This window comes from Tetrao urogallus (genome assembly GCF_951394365.1).
Source record: "Tetrao urogallus genome assembly, chromosome: 12".
Classification (NCBI taxonomy): Eukaryota; Metazoa; Chordata; class Aves; order Galliformes; family Phasianidae; genus Tetrao; species Tetrao urogallus.
In genome coordinates this window covers 15,013,016-15,034,291 of record NC_136825.1, presented here as the reverse complement: position 1 = coordinate 15,034,291, position 21,276 = coordinate 15,013,016, and the positions used below count along the sequence as shown (strand labels likewise).

Here is a 21,276-nt window from a genome sequence, read left to right as displayed (position 1 = left end):
AACAAACTGCAAAATAAAAAGAAATAAATTTGAAGCTGATCCTTACTGAAAGGAGCATTGAATAAAAGCCAAAAATGCAGCTCCTCTAGCTGAAGAACTTCTCAGGAAGGCACAAACCACACTTCATAAAATGCTCTGAACAGCAACAGCAGTTTACACTGTCTTTATTAACTTCTTAAAAAGTTCAGGAAGAATTCTTGTATTTGGACATTCCTCTTAATTTCACAAAGCAGGTAAAATGTACAGTGGGTTTAAAGCACAGGCCAAAGCCTGGATATTCCACTCATCCCAAGTACCTACAAATACAGGTGAAATTAACCCGTGCTATTCATTTCTGTAACTACATTACATAAGTGAATTCTTATTGCCTTTTTTTGTTTGTTTTACTATGCTATAGTGCAACTTCCAAACAAGATCATTTTCCCATTATTTACAATTCGTATCAATTCAATTTCTACGCAACTACACACATAACAGCACTCAGGTTGGCTGATGACTTGCAAATCCATACTAAAAAAGATAGCAGTAACTGCCAGGAAGAAGTTACACACATACCATTTTACCAACCTCTTCTGACTTTAGGAGCACTAAATGATTTTAATACAGTTATGACTACTCAGGCTCACAAATCAGGTGGTACTCTTGGACATAAGGGACTCCGTCTTGGACTCAGTTACAGTGACTGAGAAGAGGTGACAGAAACCAACTCTTCTTTCACCCATCTCCTAGTAATGCTTCAACAACAGAAAACCAAGTCAAGCTAATTTTACTGTATGCCAGCAGAAAATACCAGAAAGGCTATGTCTCCTTCCACAAAAAGTTACAGGTCAATCGAGTCTGTCTTGCAGCACTTGTCTTTCCTATCAGAAAGCTAGAAGGATGATCTGGCCCTAATTAAGAAATATTTTTAATTTTTAAACGAGAAAGTGTGCACAAACAAAACACCAAATGAATTGAGAGGCTGAACTAAATTAAGATGTCTGGAATTTGCCAAACTTCATGATCAAAGTTCAGTAACAACAAGTTTCTGGGGTTCGAAGTCTTAATAATCAAGGAATATAGCATTTGGATTAAACATGGAGTCAAGAGAAAACCATGGGGTTAAAAAAACTCCAACACATTCAAGATGCTAGGGAGCAAAAAGGGTTCAAGTTAGTTTGTGGAAATAGAAGCAGATTAAATACCTAGAAATAGTTTAATGAGCTATTATATACACGCGGAAGTGCTTCCATTTAATACTTATCTCTAACCACAAGCCAACCTCTGAAATGTGTGCACCCACCTTCTAGATGGTTATGAAAATAATTTTTTGATGCTCCTTCGACTATAATCTGCTAGTGGGTGGGGAGGGGTATAAGATTCCAAATTCATCTTCATGCTGTTTCTAAAACCCTAACCTTCAAGCAAGAGCTTGATCTATGGGAAACAGCTGCAGAAAAGTAAATCTTCTCCCTTTGAAAAAGTCCAGAGTGTATTTTTGTTAAATACGTTTTGAAGTCATGGTAGGAAAATTAGTGAAAATTGTAAATCTGCTTGCCAATCTGGTTGTGTCTAAGTCAAAGATTAGGGGAAAGATTCCAATTTAATACTAAGACCATGACAACCCTACTTAAGCATGCTCTAGGGCAGAGCAGATGGGGCCCTTTGCTCACCTCCGCACGTTTTGGATTTATTGCATGCACCCAACACGTTTCATATTAGACACCCCTTGACTGTGTACTTGAGACAGCAGGGTTCAGTATGCACTTCCTCTGCAGACCAATATATTATTCTAAATTGGGCTAAAGTGTTTCCGTTTTGTGAGTGATATAAAGTTCAGATTTGAGGTTTTTTAGGCAGTAGACTTGCAGACCTTCAGCAAATCTTTTCGTATCAAGAAAGGGTAACCTCAAAAAAAGCCCAAATTACTGAATAATTATGCATTTTGTTTCACTGTGATTAAGTAAAATACATTAATAGTATTGTAATACCTTCAAATGCATGGATTTGATCACATTACGGTTGGTTAGTACCAACAGGTATTGTGGCTTATTATTTAAACTGAAGAGGAATGCTGAGAACGAAGGTGTAAATTTTAAGACTGCATTTTATTTAAATCCCTCCCAGAATAGAAGAGGTATTGAAGAAGGGAACAAGCTGAACTCCTAAATGTCTACCAGAAATGCAAAAACAAATTTCAATATCCTTTATAGTACTATGAAATACCCATAGATTAGGATTCACTAATTTCTGTATTTGCACTCTTCTCAAAGAATCATTAAGTTACCATGTTTCCATACACTAGATTAAGACAAAATTAGGAAACAGTTGAGATATTATGGGTTCAGGAATTATTAGAATCTGACTTCAGTTACAAGCAGCATACTGAATTTGACACATCAATATTTTACAATTCCAACATAAAGAAGTAAGCACTACACCATTTCAGAAATTGAAATAACAGACCTGCAGTGCTTGCAAGTTAGTCACTCCAGTTGGATGAATCAAAGCTCATAAGAAAGAGCACAGTCCTACCAGTTGGTCCCTTCTACATCAACAGATGCTGCCAGCTGATACCCTGAGGTGCAACACTCATCGTAATACTACATTCTCTACTCTGCAGGCTGCTTCCACTGCTTTTAATAAAATGCCAGCAAGATGATTACACTTACTGAAATGACGTTTTGGAAGGCCTGATGTTTAAAGGGACTAGATAAATTAAGCTAGACTTGTGTTCTCTACTGTCAAGCTACCTCTTAGAAAAAAAAAAAAATCACGTTTTATCCTTTAGACGTATCCTCAAGATGTCTCCCCTGAGAAGCTGGTTAACAAAACCAGTATGGTATAAAAAAACTAGAACTGTATACATCCACCAATCTTGTCCGCCTCTCACCTCAAGCAACAGAACACGATAAAGGCAGTTAAAACGTACACTGAAACTAAACACAAGTTTGAGAATACTGGCAGACGACTGCCAATTAGAAACACTCAAATACATCTACCTATATGTATTATTTAAGTAATAGAGAAAAACGCGAAGGCATGAGAGACCATTTAACACCTGGTCTACAGAGCTAACCGTAGTTCTCTGTGAAGCATTAATAAGAAAGTGATTTACACATTATCTTCTGAAGAATGTTTAACACAACCTTTGTTTCAATCTGAACACGATAATCATGTTTTCTGTTACATAAACTAATTTTCTGAGCCAACCTTCATGCAGCATTCCCAAGACTGTAGTTACAGTACATACATTCCGTCGAGAATGAGAAATATCCTTATGGTCTGGTAACTCAGTCGACTATAATTCACAATACAGTGCAATACAAATAGTGGTCAGACTCCTTGCTTTATTACTTTCCTTCTGAATTTGCTGCCCCAGCAAAGCTGATTAAGCACAAACTTTCCAGTCAGTTAAGATGAGATGAAAGTTTTACTTGATGCTTGAACCAGAATTGAGCAGATTCATAAGCCTTTCTAGGAATGTTTATCTGCCATCTAAACTACACTTTCATATAAGAAATGCCTGTCTTCTTCCATGCTATTGCCCCATATATCTTCCCAAACACAAAAGGGGAGGCACACCTGCACATCTACACCACTGTATCAAAGAAGCTCACATCATAACACTTTTTCTGTTCATGTATGAATGCACTTATGAAGGCATCCCTTAAGACTTAAGGGAGTGCATCCCAGAATGCACTTAAGACAAGCATCCCAGTTTTTACACAGATTCTTCATTGACAATGATGCACATGATTTGATGAGGAAACTATAAAAAACAGTACTGTTTAAGATGACAAGGATATTGTATATATTAAACTTTGTTCGTAGTTGTTGAGAGGCCAGAAGGTAAAATGAAGAAAACTGTTCAGCCCAATAAGTTGGCTATGTGATACACCATCCTAAGGGAGTCCTGTGTACCTACCTCCCAACACACAAACAGTGAACAAAATGCTTCTCCTTCTTCTAAGGTGCCTGTTAAGTGGGTTGGCTTTGCAGGCAAACACAACCATGTCAGAGTTGGTTCATATTTTTGATTCTGTGAGTTATGATTCAATTTGTTCAAACAAAAACACAAGAAAAACACAAGCCAAAAGAGAAAATAATAGTTTTGTGCCAACAAGTGTTAACCAAAGTCCTCAACTTACCCGGAAAACCTCTGTGTTTGAGCTCAGCTTCAAGTAAATGAGCTCAGTTTAATTGCATTTTTTTTTCCAATCCTCTGAACATGAGACATTGAGTCTCACTCTTAAAGCATGTCAGTTTTGTTCATTATGATCTTAGTTTAATCCCACTACCGGGAAATGGATATGTTCAAATACACACATTGAAAAGTGCAGCTGAACGAAGGGAATGTTGTGTCTTCATGTCTAAAAAAGGTGACCAATAAAACATCCACAGACAAGTACAGGGGATATCTCAGGAATCATGGAACCAAACTATCACTGCTGCAGTCATTGTTTGTGTAGTATGTAGCCAAATCATAACCCAAACCTCATAAACAGGATTTTTTTTTGTTGTTAAACAAGGCAGACAAATTTCTTAAGAGCTACTGAGTAAAACTGCATTAAGAACAACAAAAACTGGCATCTACAAATCTAAGAATTGAACAGGGACAGCTCAAGTTCTCACAAAATCTGAAGAAATCCTACTTATGTTTTACAGTCTGACCTGAACTATCAACTCCAACTGTACAACAGACAGGGAAAAAGCACTCAATTTTTTGTTTTTGTTTTTCATTGAAGCAAAAGAAACACAGTAAGAGAAAGTTCCTGAAAAACAATTGGAATTGGTCAGAATAGGAGGAGTTTGCCTTATATTCAAGGCAGATCTGTTCTGCTAAATTAGGAGGACTACTAACTGAAGGAAAGGAGTGGAAGTTTACCAGCTTCTGTGTTTTCAACAGAACATTCAACTTCCCAGCCCTTGAAAATTACCAAGCATCAAGTAGAAGTCGCCTTGGTGAAGTGGTATTGCTAATCCAGGTGTCTCTATGTCCCATGCTACCTTCAAGCCTACGTGCCAAACAGCTGGGTCTCTTCCCTTCAGGTTCCAATCACTCGGTTCTTCAGCTGATGAATCTTTAAAGAGAGACAAGGGGAAAAAAGGAACATAAAAAATCATAAGACAAGATGACAACCATAAAATACAACACCTGGTCTAACAACATACACTTAATGATAACCCACATCGTACAGACTGAATAGGCTTAAATTTTCCACAATCTCCATCTGGTGTAAGCAACCTCTCCAAGATAAAAAAAAAAAAAAAAAAAAAAAAAAAAGTATTAAAATATCATAAGAGATTAAGAATTTCTTGCAAGTAATTTTACTACGATGAAAACTTCATGTTAACTACAAAGTAAAAGTCAAACCAAAGTCCATAAAGGACTTAAGTTTTTCTGACACTATCGATACGCATAACAGGAGATCTACAAATACCAGCTTTTCTCATTAATTACTTGAGCTACAAGCAAAGAAAAAGATGAAAGAGGTGGATCACTGACATAAGAACAGCTGACTTCTAAAAATCATTTCAAGTCAAATTGCAGGTTTGTTTATATATTTGTAATTTCACTAAATCATACACTGAAGCAAAGTGAAATAACGTGCACATATAATGCTGTAATGCAATGGGAAGTGCAGCAATGACAGCATAGCAGCAATGTCCAAGGCTACAGCAAGTGAAGATCTGCTCAAATGCAACAGTCAGGGACACAGAAACAAAGGAAAGAAGCTGATTACCTTTGGAAGGCCTCAAGTAGGCAGAAATCTCCAGCAAGACCTGCTGCCTCCACTGCCAACCCTTAAATGAGGTCTGGGAAGAGGTGGATCCTGGCTCCACCCCTTCCAATCAGGTACATTGCTTGCACCTGAGCACCCCTGGGTTGGTCCTGCCTTCTCACCAGGTGCTCAACCACTACTTCAAGCTTGACTTAGCACTTCCACTATATGCACAAAACACTGCATCCAGACCAACGAGGTTCACGAAATAATCTAGGAATCTTATCTGTCATTCTTTTCTCAAATTTATTAGTCAAACATGACAGATAATGTGGAAGAGCCATGAAACTTCAATGCATTAGTCACAACACTTTTCTTATCATTAAGTAACACGAACATGTGGAGCTTGGGGAAAAAATAATCCACTGCATAAAAATACTATTTAGAGCTTAATCCCTCAGAACTATTTTCAGAAGCTTACTTCACCACAGTACAAATTGAAAGATACAGCCAGCATTTATAACAAGGTATTTGGGAGCCATGGTGTAACACTTTTATGGCTAATGTAACAGAGCATTTTGACACAGGGAGGATGAAGTTTTAATAAGCAGCTGGCACAGATTGGCAGTCAACTGTTAGAAGTCATCAACAATGCAGAATGCATAATTACTGCTTGTTAGTTAGCAGCAGTTCATGTGCCTCTTTCACTGCCCATTGCAAATGTGCTTTTGTATAAGATTTTCTACAACATAAGTATTCATTTAATTCTAGAAAAATACCATGACACAGATTTATCATCTGACTATATCATGTGCAGATATAGTGACCTTGAACTCTCACTTCCAAAACATTCAAGTCATTCCTCTCACATTGTTACTGCAATGTTTGTTTAGCTGGAGATAACCTTTAATAATTAATAAATTGTCTTCCTGTGTCAATTCAGTATTGCTTAGAAGCAGGAAGCAGAGAGCCAAAACATCTCAAAAAGCTGATCTTCAGACCTCAGCTGACACTCCTACTGCAAAACCCATTCCCTACATCTCCTCTTGACTGCTGCTGCTCTCCTTTGGCTGCAGCTCTGGCTCAGGAGCAGCTCTAGGCCTTTCTATCAGGGAACACACAAATGAGAAAACAAGAGTGAGCAAACACTCAGAAAAATCAATACTAAAGTCTTTGAGGGGCTTTCATATTTTCTGACCCATTTGGATAAATTGTAACAATTAAAAAAAAAAAGTTTTCTGAAAACTGGAAATAAGATGGCTTTCGAGGCATTTTTAATGCAATACATCATGGATATTATAAAAAGAGGTAACCTTTCTGGGTTAACTCTCTGTTATGCTGCTTTCCCATTCACTTTGGCAGCGGCACTGTTCACAATATGGCACCAATAAAATATAGAACTACAATCAGAGACAGCAATTTCAATGAAAGTTTCCTGGGGTCTCCTCATAAATCCAGCACCTTTGGAATGTGCTCGTTAAAATGACTTATTTTTTGCAGTTTGATAAATTTTTTATTGCTTAAGTACAGAGTTCAAATGTAGCTCACAGGCTCCTTTTCTCTGTATTCTCAATTATTGCACCTTATAATTATCAGCAGCAATTGAAACTGATTGCTCCTACCATGCTATTTTGGTAACAAATGGAAGCAAGCTGCTACTAGCTTTCAAATGCAAACTATTCGAGAAGTGGAAAAAAAAAAAAAAAAAAGCCCATCTTAACACTTGTGGTGTATCTCCAGGTAGCACTGACAAACTTTTACATAACGTGAAATTTTTATAAAATTCTGTCATCCCTCGGGCATGACTGAATGCTGTATAGAAGTTAACAGTTCATATGTAAGTGAAAACATTTGAATGCATCTAAACCTTAGGTACATGAGAATAAATCATGTGGACCTTACATCTACATAGCACATTAAGAACATCCATTTATTCTGGAGTAAACTGTACAGAAATGGTCCAACACAGCAGCAATTAATGAGGAAATAAGATTAAACTATCTGCAGATTTGAATTCTGTTAATGGTTATAGAATTTGGCCTGCAAGAAACCTTTATACTTGTACTCCAAAATAGTGCAACTGGGTAACAAGCTTGCCACAACATAATAGCTCAAACCTGTCACTAAGGATAGAACCATGAAAGAGAATGTAGTTGAATAAAATCGGCCACTTCACTAGGCTTTAGGTAGACAGCTCCAATTTTGGAGAGTCTGCAGCTCTAAGACCTGGTCCTGTCAGTTTTGGGTCCTGTTTAGGTCTAGAACAAAAAGAAATTTGTGTTTGCCCAGATCTTGTTTGGTTATGGTTCGTCAGCAGAAGAAAGTAAAAGTTGCCCTGAAACGCTTCTTTGCTATTTGGTACCAAAATCTCCAAGAAGTCTTTGGCAGTCTGAAACCTAAATGTTCTCTCTCAGACTATATTCTAAATATAACTTCAAATCAAACATTATTTCTGAGAGGATGGAATCACTGCCAACATATTACTAAAACAAGGATGTAAACATCCAGTATAGTCATTAAATCCAACTGACCATTATTAAATAAATATAGAAAAAAATAATAATCCTTTACAGACTTTTTTTCCTGAACTTAGAAGTATTTGGGCACGTTTTCAAGGTTTAATGAAATAAACATCAGAATTATTACAGTCTTCCACAGCAGTTTTCACATGCATGTACAAGTTAAGTAAAAAAAGCAGAGCATACTCTGTTTCTCAGTAGCTGTCAGGAAAGAATGAATTTCTACCCAGAGATATTTCATCCGCCTTACTACTGAAATGCCACAACAGAAGAGGTTAGTTAGGCACTAATAATCTATATATCTATATCCATAACGCTTGCTTTCTCTCGCAACTGACATTCACAAAAAACAAGAATTGGAATATTTGTTGACGTTGCTCGTATCGGTTTTCACCTTGAATGCTGTGTCTAAATATATCAAGGTAACATTTCTCTATGCACCATTTCTATTCTTTCAACAAGCAATATGTCTACTACACTATCGACATTAGAAGCCATTTAATATTGTTGTTCTCATCCTGTACAAAACACTACTCCATGACTTTTATCCATTAAGCAACACATAGCTAAGATTATTTGTCAGCTATTCAAAACAACTTCCACCAGTTCAGAATATCTTATTTTTGAAACCCAGAAAGGGAGCGACATCAGTAGTAAATACGAATTATTTTTATTCCCAATTCCTGCAGCAAAGTAATAGTCATCCGGTTCATTGATAGGAACAAGCCTGAGAGCTCCTTCTGGATCACTCATCAATAGAACTGACTTCAGCTCTGCTAAGCTTTTCAACATTGCCTTGCCAGCTAACAAAGCTGTTTCATTTATTTGTTTTACTTCCTACAGAAAGAAGCCAAACAAGACACAACGAAGCATCCAGAGAAAAATTACACCTCTAACCTCAAACTTAGTTCCTGGGAAATTTGGGTGAGAAAATGATGGATGTTTGCAGTGACTTGGTTACTCCATCTCTGTTGAGTTGGTATCTGAAACACCTCTACTTCAAAAGACATTTTTAGCACCAGCTAATGCTCTGCTGAGCAATAAAGCTCAACAAAACTTACGTGGACAGGAGCAAGAGATATTCATCAGAATATGTTCATGTATAAAATTCAGTTTTTGAAAAGACTTTTTTTCTACCAGTATTTGGATTGCAATTCACTCTTATAAATAGAGCAGGAAACAAGAATTGGTTATTAGCTTACTATCTTAAAATCCTGAACATGTTTTTAACCTCAACATTCCCATGTGATGTATGTAAATTAATGTACTACTATAAATCCTAAATGGATCAAAATTTGGAACTACTATTTAGATGAGCATTCAGCAAAACATTTATCTTATTTTGCTGCTCTAAAACATACTTCATGCAAAGTGGCTGTGATAGTTTGACACTTGAAACAATAAAAGAAACAGATGCTAATTACAATATCAGCTTGTTCCATCATCTTTGTGCTGACTGTCAGATTTCTTCACTGGCTCATTAAAAGCAGTTTCTACTTTAAATAACACTGAATAAGGTTTCCAACATTATGCTTTCACTATGGCATCAAAAAGTGAACAAATGAACAAGCAAGTAAAGTTATTTCATCTATAGCATTACATGCTTTAATAGCACTTCATGAAATAACCACATAACAAATGATGCCAAAATGCAAAGGGAAGTAAAAAGAAAACCACACAAACCAGGTTGTGAGTCTCTGAGCAGTCAAAGAGCTACCTGGATGCCATAAGATCACTCAGCTCCCAGGACTCCTGCTGTTTAAACTCTGAACAGATTGGGGATTCTGCCTCCATGAAGAGCAAATCTGTACCAGCTGTAAAGCTCTGAAAGGTCCAGCTTCCTCATACAAAGGGATTCTACAGATCCTCATTGTTTCAAGTGCCACAGTGGCTTATTAAAATACAGTTTATTTATGCTTAGAAAATCAAGTAGACTAATTACATTACTTGGATGCGATAGGTAGAATCTGACATTGACTGGTCAGGGAATCTTTTTTTTTTACTGAGTTTGCTAGGCAGACTGATATTTTATGTCTAAGAAAACAGACATGGTGATCTTAGCTGAGTGTTAAGTAAGAAAAGCAACCCATCACTTCAAGACGAAAAAAGAAATTAGCAACAGATCGCACATGAAAAATATAAGCTATTCTTTTTATATAATGGTCTTTAGCTAAAGCCTCTAAAAATCAATGTGAATTCTCCTCATGTTTTGAAGGAAACAAAGGATTTTTGGAAGTACTGGAAGTCAACTGAAAAATGATACCCAAAGTAACATTTACAAATTCAAATCAAGTGTCTGAATTCTAGTGTTATGTTTGCAAAGCTGAGAAGCACTCACCTTCACAGCTGTAGCTGTACACAGCCACTGTTGACCTCTCAACCAGATTCTCATCATGATGCCAACTCACTGCCATATTCCCCATTCCAAAATAAGGCTCTTGTTTCAAGTATGGCATTTGTAGTGGATCCATATAATTTAATAAAGTCAAGTTATAAGATGTTCTGTTATTTAGACTTGTGTACTCATCCTCTGGTACGTAACAACTGCTTTGATCTTTTGAAAAAGACCCTTTCTCTATAGGCGAAGTAGCAAAATTTTGCTCCCTATCTACTATAGCAGTGTCTTTGATACCTTTGGTGTCTAACAGATTCTGTCCTTGTAATGCCTTGACTGCTTCAACATGCAAGTAGTCATTAAGTTTGATTAATGCTTTACAAGCATCATGTATTTGAGAACTGCAATATTTTATTTCACAACCCTCAGTAGGCCAAGGAACTGTAAATAATCTTGTGTTCAAGTACTTGTAAGTGCATCCTGGGTTTCCAATTAATATACGAGACACTGGCGTAAAAAAATCTTTTCCTTTGATCCTTACAAGATCTTGAAAAAAACAATTGTGTTTCCGCAAGGTCAAAAAGCCCTCTTGAACCATTTGATGGAGCTCTTCAGGTACTGTATCCGACTTTCTGAAAATTAGCTTGGAATATCTTGTCGTCTGCTAAAGGAGAAAGCAAGAACAACAGAAAATTACTTCTTTTTTTTTAAACAAGTACTTGGCATATTCAAGAATGTGTGGGGATAAATGGACAAATTATCAAGCATGAGTCTAGAATATAGTAAAGAAATAGATGTCAGATGCCAGAATTTGTTACTTTATCATAGGATTACCAAGGTTGGAAAAGACTTTGAAGATCACCCAGTTCAACTGTCCAGCTACAACCAATATTTCCCCACTAAATTATTTCCTAAACTATCCATGTACTAAAAATAACAGAAATTGAAATACAATGTGTCAAAAATAAATAAATAAATAAATAAACAACCAACAACAAACCCACAACATTCTGCTGCACTGCACCTCTTTCGAAGTCTTCCTTGGCAGTCCATTCTATCCTTGACAACCTTTCTACTGTCACATTCATCAAGATGCCAGCTAACTGCTCTTTTTTGATTATAAAAATTTCCAAACTTATTTACTCTCATCCCCCCACCAGCAACATCCTTCATTCTCACATCTCCATCTGACCACACCACCTGGAGATCAGAATTCAGCAGGTTTTGTACGTAGCAACTCCCAGCAAAGCATGGCACTGCTAATCAACAGCATCTTTCTTTGCATGTAAAACGTCGCTTCCCACTCCAGGGAGGAATTTTATTTCATTAATATGACTTTCTAAGGAAGCATTACATAACTGCAGCTTTTATTGGCTGCCTGTAAATCATCTTTAACTACTGTCGCGATTGTTTTGCAAAACACACACACTAGAGAATAAGTTCTTAAGTAGACAACATTAACTGTATTTTTCATTAAAATTTGTAGATAACAGAAACAGATGCAAACTAATGCTCTTAGTAAGGGAAAAGCTGCAATGTGACTCTATTGGGTGTCAATTAATACTTCGGAAGCTCAGAACTGTTCACTAAGTTCATTTCCTCTTCTCACTAAGTCACTGCTGTGGGAGAAAAGTAGATATTGATGGTGCTATGGGAAAAGAAATAAAGAAAGGTGAAACCTGAAGGCACTGGGAACAGGGCTAGAGCGCACAGATGCATACAGCCGATCTAAACATTTTTCCAATGCAATAGTTTACATTCAAAGCACTTTTAAACAAAACAAAATCTAACACAAAAGCGTTATATTGGTCTACAATACACCTGTGGGCTCCTAGTCAAGCTCAAAACCATTTCACTAATACTTCCTTCTTTTAAGTGGGATCTAAGCCTGACTTTCAGGAAAGAAACTTCAAAAGGTGCATTTAAAAATACAAACCAGTCACTCAGTATGCACATTTTCTACTGCATGCAAGCAGTTACACATCAGCATCATCACCTTAAGTCACAACATTTAACAGAAGACTATATGACCATGGATCTAGTAAGAACGTGAATGCAAAAGGAAGCCTATTTTAGCAGTAATGATTAAATATAAATCTCTGTCCATCTGAGGAACTTGACACCACTGCTTGTCAGTTCTTAGAGAGAAGCTAACTCCCTTTCTTCACACATTTTTATAGTTTCTGAAAAGTAATTTCCTAGAAAGGGGGAAAAGTTAATTTGATATAACAGTATCTTTAGATAATAATAATTTCTGACAAGAGTATTTACATGCTTAACTCTAAATACCAAAGCTTGAAAATACTTCCAGATATTTATTTGAAGGTCCTTCTACAACACGCAGCACAGAACACTGGACCCCAACTTTCACTAAAAGAACTGAAAATAAACTAGAGAAAGAATTGCCAAGAGCCTGGAACAATTCCTTCAGAGGTCATGAACCACTCAACTTGTTTCAGACTGTGCTTTTTGTTTGTAGTATTTGAGCAGGACAAGGAAAAAATCCTTAATGACAAAGTACTGAAGGTAGTAACTGCAGATTTCATGTATTTACAGGAACAGGCTACAGTCAGATGCGTGGGTACAGGTTGATGGGAATTACAGTTATTTCATAATCATACTTCATAACAATATTACATGTTGTGACATAAAATTACTGCATCAATTGTTTCATAATTCTGCAGATATGATATACTCAGCTCAGATTAACCAACAATCACGATATTGACTACCTTGACATACAGAAATCATTTTTACTATCTTTCATTGTATCACTAAACACACTGCACTGCTATGAATAACACATACAATTCCAAACTACTAGAGAAGCAGGAAAATAACAATTTGATGAACAGCAATTAAATGCCTGAAATCATGTACTAGAAAGGAAGCACACCACTTTTTATTTTTTAACCAAAGTAACAATATTGAATTCCACCCCCAAAAAAAACCTGCAGAGGTAACGGCTCCCGCACCCTTTCGTTGATCGAGTCAGAAGCACGCTACCTTTGGATGATGTTTGAAGATTACATGCTGAAGAACTGCTTTATTATTACATTCTACATGTTGCACTGAAGATTCTACCTTAAAGAAAAACTACACTGCTATCTCAGAAGTCAGGAAATGGAAACACGCTTCCGACATATGACAAGAAAACAGTTTGGTCTTCTTTAAATCTCCAACGAGTCGTCGTGCTATGTCTAACATAAGGAAGGCATTAAGGGATCAGAGCACAGGGTGAACGCTAGGTTCATACCGGACACCTCGTTGTTTTGGGGGGATGGGGAAGGGGGAGGAATCATGTACTGCATGTTGTAACTCTGACAGCAAGTATTAAAGGTCAACTCACTGCTCCCTGAGAGGAAAAAAAAAAAAAAAAAAGAAGTGGTTTTGTGACTGGCAACCACAGGACAAAAAAAGGCACATGTGATGCTTGATTCTCCATCTGACTGTCACACACTATTTCAAGTATACCTGTGTACCTATGTTCTGACTTCCGTATCAGTCACCATACAGAGGAAACCAAAGGGACAACAGAGCTGGAAATCAGCAACAAGGGTCCCTTAATAAATGAAAGGATACCTCATGAAATAAGTTCGTATTTCACATATTCATAAATTGCCTTTTTTTTTTTTTTAATACAGACTTATTTGCTCACAAGCACTCTTAAATATTACATTGCTCCACCAATTGTTTGGGGGCCATTTCTGAAACACTTCATCAGCCATGAAACCTACTGGAAGAGATGCCAGTGAAGTTTTGCTAGTGATGGAACTGCTTAGCTCTGTTCAGACTGTACATTTCCATATCTGTCAGTAGACAGTAGCTTTTCAATTACAATCCAACTGACCCTTCCAACACATTCAAAGCATTCTGTTTTAGAAGGGGCAGATTCTTACATAAGCAAGGCAGGTCTCTCCTGAAAAGATAGACTCCAAAACTGAACTTTATCACATGCGATATTCTGTTTTGCCAATATGTTGACTTCAAGCTCTTACCCTTCTTACCCACTCTTTACCACCACAGAACTTGTAAAATCTGCATGTTTGATGAAAGCAACAATTCCCAACTTAGACAGAATTTGAAAGTCATGATGTTTATCAAATATACAGACACTACACAAACTATAATTCTGTATAATGCAACTGCAGCGAATCTGAACTCCACTAAGGCACGAGTAAGACAGATTTCTTTGTTTTTAAGTAGAAGAAAATGAGATGAAGATAAATTCCTAATACCAGGCAAGATGGACAGCCTCAGCAATAGCTTCTCTTTTCCTGTCAGCTCTGTAAGACTGCGTATGTGAAAGATGGGGGGAAAAAATGATGGGCAAGAGCAGATATAAAAAGCCATCAGGAGGGAATATATTACAGGAGTAGCAAGAAGAGAACAGCAGGCTGCTTGAGTCTCTAAAGTAGAAAGGCCCTCCTGAACACTGGCTTAAGATTGGAAATAACTTCTTTTCAGAAAAGAGAAGGAAACTCTTTCTAACAAGATCTTGGTCACCTTTCCTTTCCCACTCCCACAAAAGTGCACCACAACAGAAAGTCTGCAAGTCTTTTTACAGCTGGTAATGATCCCAACCAAGAACTTACATTCACTACAGTCCGCACTCCAAGATTATAGAAAACCATGCTTTTCCTAAGCACCTTAGAACTCAAATCAAGTAGAAATGTAAGGAAAATAAACAAACTTTTCAATATCACAACTGCCATCCTATGATAAATTTGTTCTGACTTGTAATCCAGAGTCCAAGAGAAGAATTTCTAAATGTGCTAAACTTTTCTTGGCATTGACATCCTGCAAAAGAGAAATTCATCCTTGCAAGTGAGGAGTTTGCCACCACATACAGCCATATGTCAATGCAAGGCGGGCGACATTCCTGTAACGCTACAGCTGTTCAACTTAAGAGATTCTTTCCTATGCTTTTTATCTTACTGTGTTTGGATTTGATCTGATTTAACTTACAATTTCTGCCATATGGTTTCTAGCTGACCTAAAAAGATCCAAGGCAGATACAGAATATTCTTCTACTCATTTCATGGTAATCCTCAAAACTTTCATTTGAAGATGCCTGCTTTCACTTCTGTTTGGTTTCATTTGAGGCATGCATTTTAGTTTTCACCATTCCTTTTCTCTGGAAAATTAAGGATTACTTATTGTTTAAAAGTAGAACTAAGCCAAGAAATATTTTTCCTATTTTGCCAAATCTTGTCAAATCATAAATATAACAAGTTGCAAAAACATTAAAAGAAAGACAAAGTTAGCTTTATTTCCATGAAGCATAAGAAACAGTGATTAATTGTTACATGAGTTGCATGGCTACACACCTTGGGAAAATAAATAAGACATTTAGTTACTCTTATAATACAGATTTTTATTTCAGTAATTATTAATACAAATTCCCATAGCTTCCAATATGGAAGTAAGCAAAATTGAGCTTGAAAAACTGCTCACGTCAAAATCCTAGAAACAAATGAAGTTTGAATTTTTCATTCATGACTATTTTGATTCTAGAGGTGTTATTTCACACCATCTGAAAGTATGTTATTTTTACCAGTCATCATGAAGAACCAAAACAGTTGATACTTCTATCATATAAAATATTCATAGTGTGTCTTACACTAAAGCTTAAACAGCCACTTTAGTTTAAAACAAGTACAGTTGAAAGAAATACATTACCAAATGATGGAAATCAGCATCGGCTGGGGTCAGGTATGGAAGTTTGCCCTCTCCAAGTTCTTCAAGAAGCCTCTTTTTCTGTTTTGGGGAGAAAAATTGAAGCACAAAGTTAGACTAAGAATATTGGAACACAAAATCAGACTAAGAAACAAGATAAAAGGAAGTAGAAAACTAGCTGCACTAAAAAGGCAGATGACCCATTATTTCTCATCAGTTCTGGAAAAACAAAGAATAAATAGATGCAAAAATCAGTGAAGATTTTCCACTTAACAGCAATTCACCTGAAGTAATTTCAGAGAAAATGAGTATTTTTTCCTCTCAAATGCTTCCTTAGATAATCAAACCTTATTACACAGATGAAAATCCACGTTGGTCCACTATTCTTCAAACCTATGCTGAGTTTGGACACTGAAACTTTTTTTTTTTTTTTTTTTTTTTTTTTTTAACTTTGTTTTGTGGATCTAATAGATATGAGACATATGCCATGGAATGGCTTAATAATTGTTTATTAAAATAATGAGGCTAAATGCTGGCCACATTCTAAAGTGATTGTTGAAATGGGCGTATGAATGAAAAACACTAAAAAAACCAACACAACAATCAGAAAACCATCTACTGAAAACCATCACTGACAATAATTAAAATTCCATTATCAACTTGTGCAATTCCAGCAGAAACTCTGGTTTGATGCTGGAAGCGACCTCAGATCCAGCTGACTGCATGCAGGTTTTCTCTGCCCCTCTATCTCTCAACTTTCTCTTCACCTCTGCTTCAAGAATCTCCCCCAATGTTTAGCCAACTCTGTCACTGATGAATTGCTACGAAAAAAAGCTTAGTTTTCCCAGATGTATGTTTTTTATTTTTGTTTTCATGGTTTCTATCAAAGCTTTGTTTATTAACAAAAGCTTACTAATAGGAATACAACTGAAAGATCATAAAGCCATTTTCGTTATCTGGAGCATTCCAAATAACAAAAGCATTCAATTCTCATTTTTATCGCAATGTTTTCAGCTACATGAGCACTACCAGTAAAATAACTAAACTGCAGCTCGCTCTAAACTTGTTGCAAGAGGAAGAACAGATGACAATGGAACACAGTTTTTAAAGGAATATGGTTGTGATAAATGGAAAAAATCATCATAACCAAAAAACAAATGGAGGAACAGATAACTAACAGTTTTCTAAAACATTTATGCAGAAAAAACTGCATATTTCATCACTTAGATGTCACTGCAAATTGCTTATTCCATAGAGAGCTCATCATTACAAAGCAACAATTCTTATTCTTCTCATAAATTTTCCTTTTCATAATCTTTTCAGGTTGCAACTGTTTAGTATGTTCCACTGAACATTACACTGAAAACAGATTTTTTTACATTCTGGCAATCCTATTATAAAAAGGGAAGAAGGGGAAGTAGTATACATAACAACTCCTGGCTCATAACAAACACCTACACAAGGACAGGTGAACTATGAAAAACGCTAACACGTTTTATTCAGTGGTGGCAAACAACTGAAATTTAGGCACCAAGACAGAGGACTGACAGACTTAAATTACAAAAGCAGTGTAGGAGATTTTAGGGTTTATAACTACCAGCACAGCCAAATAGAAATCTGAGCAGACAGTTCTCACATACTCATCTCCTCATTCACAATCTGCTGTTCTTCTTACAAGACTGACAACACAGCAGCACTGGAATTTGGAAAGCAGAACTGTAATTTTTCTAGGTCTCTAGTTTCCATTGGGGACACATTATATATTGACATCAAGTGAAGCAGAGCATAATGCAGCTTCAGATTATGTTGGCAGAAAATGACATGCTAATATGCTGTATATTCCAAAACAATAACTCTTTTCTATTATGAAAAGCTTGCTACAATTTTATTACATGAAATCACTGAGAACATTAGATTGCTTTTGTCAGCTGTAAAATAAAACCCATTAAACAGCCAAAAAAAAAATCCCGCATTTCAAACATGGGCTCGACTGTGGGAAAAAGAGGTGGGAAGAAGAGAGATTCTGACAATTTCTTTGTCAAGTCTCAGCCTCCTGGCAAAAACACACACAACATTGAAATGCACTCTTGTGTATAGGTAGTACGCGCTCACATGTGATTGTCAGATCTGGCTAAGTGCCGCGCCTCAGCTGATGTACAGACTAATACACACAGCTGGGTGGTGGAACGCACTGCTCATCTCCTATGCGAGAAGCTGTCACACGGATGTCAGAAGCATCAGCCACTCTCTAGTACCTCCAAAAAGTCAAAAAAAGGAAGTCTGAAGATCTAGCTGCGCCAGCTGGTTGACGCCAAGTGTAAGCACTGCTACATAAGCACTGCACAGAGCGCGTCTAATCCTTAAGTAAACCCTCGCATACAAAAAATTGCCTTTCCTTGAAGGTATCTTAAAGATATACTGCTAAACTGTTGTTTTTGTTTTTTTTTTTTTTTTCCTACATTTTAAAAACTATTGATGCCAGAACAGTTTATTCACACATCCACATCATTTCTTATGCTTTAAACAACAGATTTTTACACATACATGAGCCACTCTGAAAGTAATGCCTCCTATTTACTTCCATGGAAACCACAACAGATACAAAGAGCACTATTTGATCCAGCAAATTCTCAGCTACAACATGCTGTTTTGCAACACAGTCATCACTATTAACTATGCACTGCGGCCAGCCACGAATAAAAGCCCGCATGCCATGCTCATAACGATCTGCATCAGCAAAGGTCACTACTGTCACCGCTGCTGAAACGCACCACCCACCACTCACTGTGCTCACATCCACTTGTTGGCCTCCATAAACATTCAGCAAGCGTTGATGAATGCCAATGGGCGCCATTTTTTCCACGTGGAGTAATTCAATGACACACCTTCTCTTCCTACGCGCTTTCATGTCAGACTGCCCCTCTGCTGCCATCTGTCACACAGCAACAAAACGTAACACAATGTTGGTGGGAAAGTTCAACCTCTACTGCCGTAACACCAGCATCAACCTCTGCTGCCGTAACACCAGCATCAACCTCTGCTGCTATAGGCCAGTGTAATAAAATAGGATGCACTACTTGCTGAACAGCTTCATAGACTACCAACCAGCGCCATCTGCACCATCCCTGTAACATCAGCACACGTTGTGCTTTCTCCAGGGAACTTTCTGGAATGCTGCACTTGGGCTTCAGAGACCAGAATGAATATCAAAACACTAATACTCAATTTTAGAGCATCCAATGAACTTCCTGGAGATACTAACAGTATCTGATCACGCATTAGTAATAAACGGATATACTGATAAGATGATTGGGTATAAAATTCAGCACATGGAATAGCAATAAGCAGAATCTCTCAACCAAAATGTGTACAAGTTATTTCATGGCACCAGAAGTTGTGCACTGAACATTACAGAACGGGAGAAGGAATTACAACAAAGCCAATCCACACCAAAGTCACATATCAAAATACAGTATCATGTACATAGTTTGTTTTTGCAGCTGACATTTTCCTGCAGGTTGTCAATGCCATTCTTAAAAGGTTTCACTTCATTGTAAAAGAGAACTTCAATAATTATGCTACAAAGGTTTGTCTCAAAGGTAGAATTTCTATTGAGTTTCATCAAATCTTCTCCTTCCAATTGACTGATCATTATTTTGGTTGAAACAGCGTATTGAAAAGTAACTGCACTCAAGTACTACTGAAATTACTGCTGAAAACAAATTTAAGGTCATAACATCTCAACAACTTCTAACGCATAAACAATCTCGAAGCATTAAGCGGAAAAGTTGTTTTTCCAGTACTTAGTATAAAATGCACTCAAGAAATTATTGTAGAAGTTGCAATTATGCACAGAAGCCAACTTAAGGCAATGCCAGCAGGATTCGCCTCCAAGATAACCCCCAGGGCTGTTTGCTGCCCTGCATTTCCCATGAACACAGGGGAAAACATCAGCTTTACTACACCAAGTAATCTCTCCGGGCCTGGAGCAACATCCCATACAGATGTAAAAAGTCAGACGCAGATCCAAGACATGGACAGACAATAATGCCTATCAAATATTTAGACATGTTGGCTTTCAGTTCTACAACAAGCACTCCCTCTTATAAGCAGTGACAATATATGATTTATTCTAATTAGCCCGTTTCCCAAAAACATGGCTGTTCCTCATTGCTCTGAAAAGGTACATCTCGTTATTCCCCCCACAAAAGATACTGCAGAAAAGAGGGCAATTTGAAACTTCAGACAAGTGCATTTGCAGCATATGCAAGCAATTTGCATTCAGCTGTTGGGTACGTACCTTCACCTTACAGTCAGCATTAGAGAGAACAAAGCAGAAGATGAATCCCACTACAGAGAACATGCATGGAAAGATAATTCAGGCAAACCAAACATCTCACTGTTGCATTTATCTTCCTGTTGTCTTCCTGTTTCTACAATTATTGATTTTCACTCAGTCATATTTTCATTATTGGCAAGGATATCATATACTCAATAAGCTGAGGACCGACCATCTGTTATATTCTGCAAAAGGCTGAGAACAGGCTGAATGCTTGGATCACCTCCTCAGGCAAGTACCAGTGTGCCAGGTATGCTGAAAATAGTACTGTCAACAAATTCCCAGGGTTGTAGTTGTTTTGGTCCAAGTTTGTTTGTTTTTTGAAGGCCTCTAATCAACGATGAAAGAAGTATCATCTCCACCTCCATATTATTTTCATCAGTAGCTCTTCGTTTCACAGGAGGTTATCAGAATTAGAAAGGTAGCCCTTACTTCCCCCACACAAAACTCATACTCTCACAACAGAACTCAACCTCAAGCTCAGACACAAACATTTGCCTTTCCATAAGCCCTTCCCTTCTATTAACTTTTTCCTTCCATAAAGATGCACAGTGGGGTCTGTGTGGTTTTGTTGTTGTTTTTAAGCTAACTGTTACAGAATGAGGATTTACTTCAGGTTGCTGATGAAGAAAAGGGTTCCTCTCAAGTAAGAGAAAAGAGGAAGATTAAATAATTTATATGGTCAAAATTCCGTGATAC

The 21,276-nt window shown here is 37.1% G+C and overlaps 1 protein-coding gene across 1 annotated transcript in view; it reads right to left on the bottom strand.

The window, feature by feature from the left end:
• The window catches only part of FTO (FTO alpha-ketoglutarate dependent dioxygenase), a gene marked incomplete at both ends in the record, with an annotated part of 104,595 nt that overhangs the window by 49,150 nt on the left and 34,169 nt on the right, over window positions 1-21,276 (bottom strand). Inside the window, 3 exon segments of the mRNA XM_079541211.1 lie at window positions 4,920-5,063; window positions 10,563-11,223; window positions 16,242-16,319. Of these exon segments, the coding sequence (XP_079397337.1) occupies window positions 4,920-5,063; window positions 10,563-11,223; window positions 16,242-16,319 (883 nt within the window).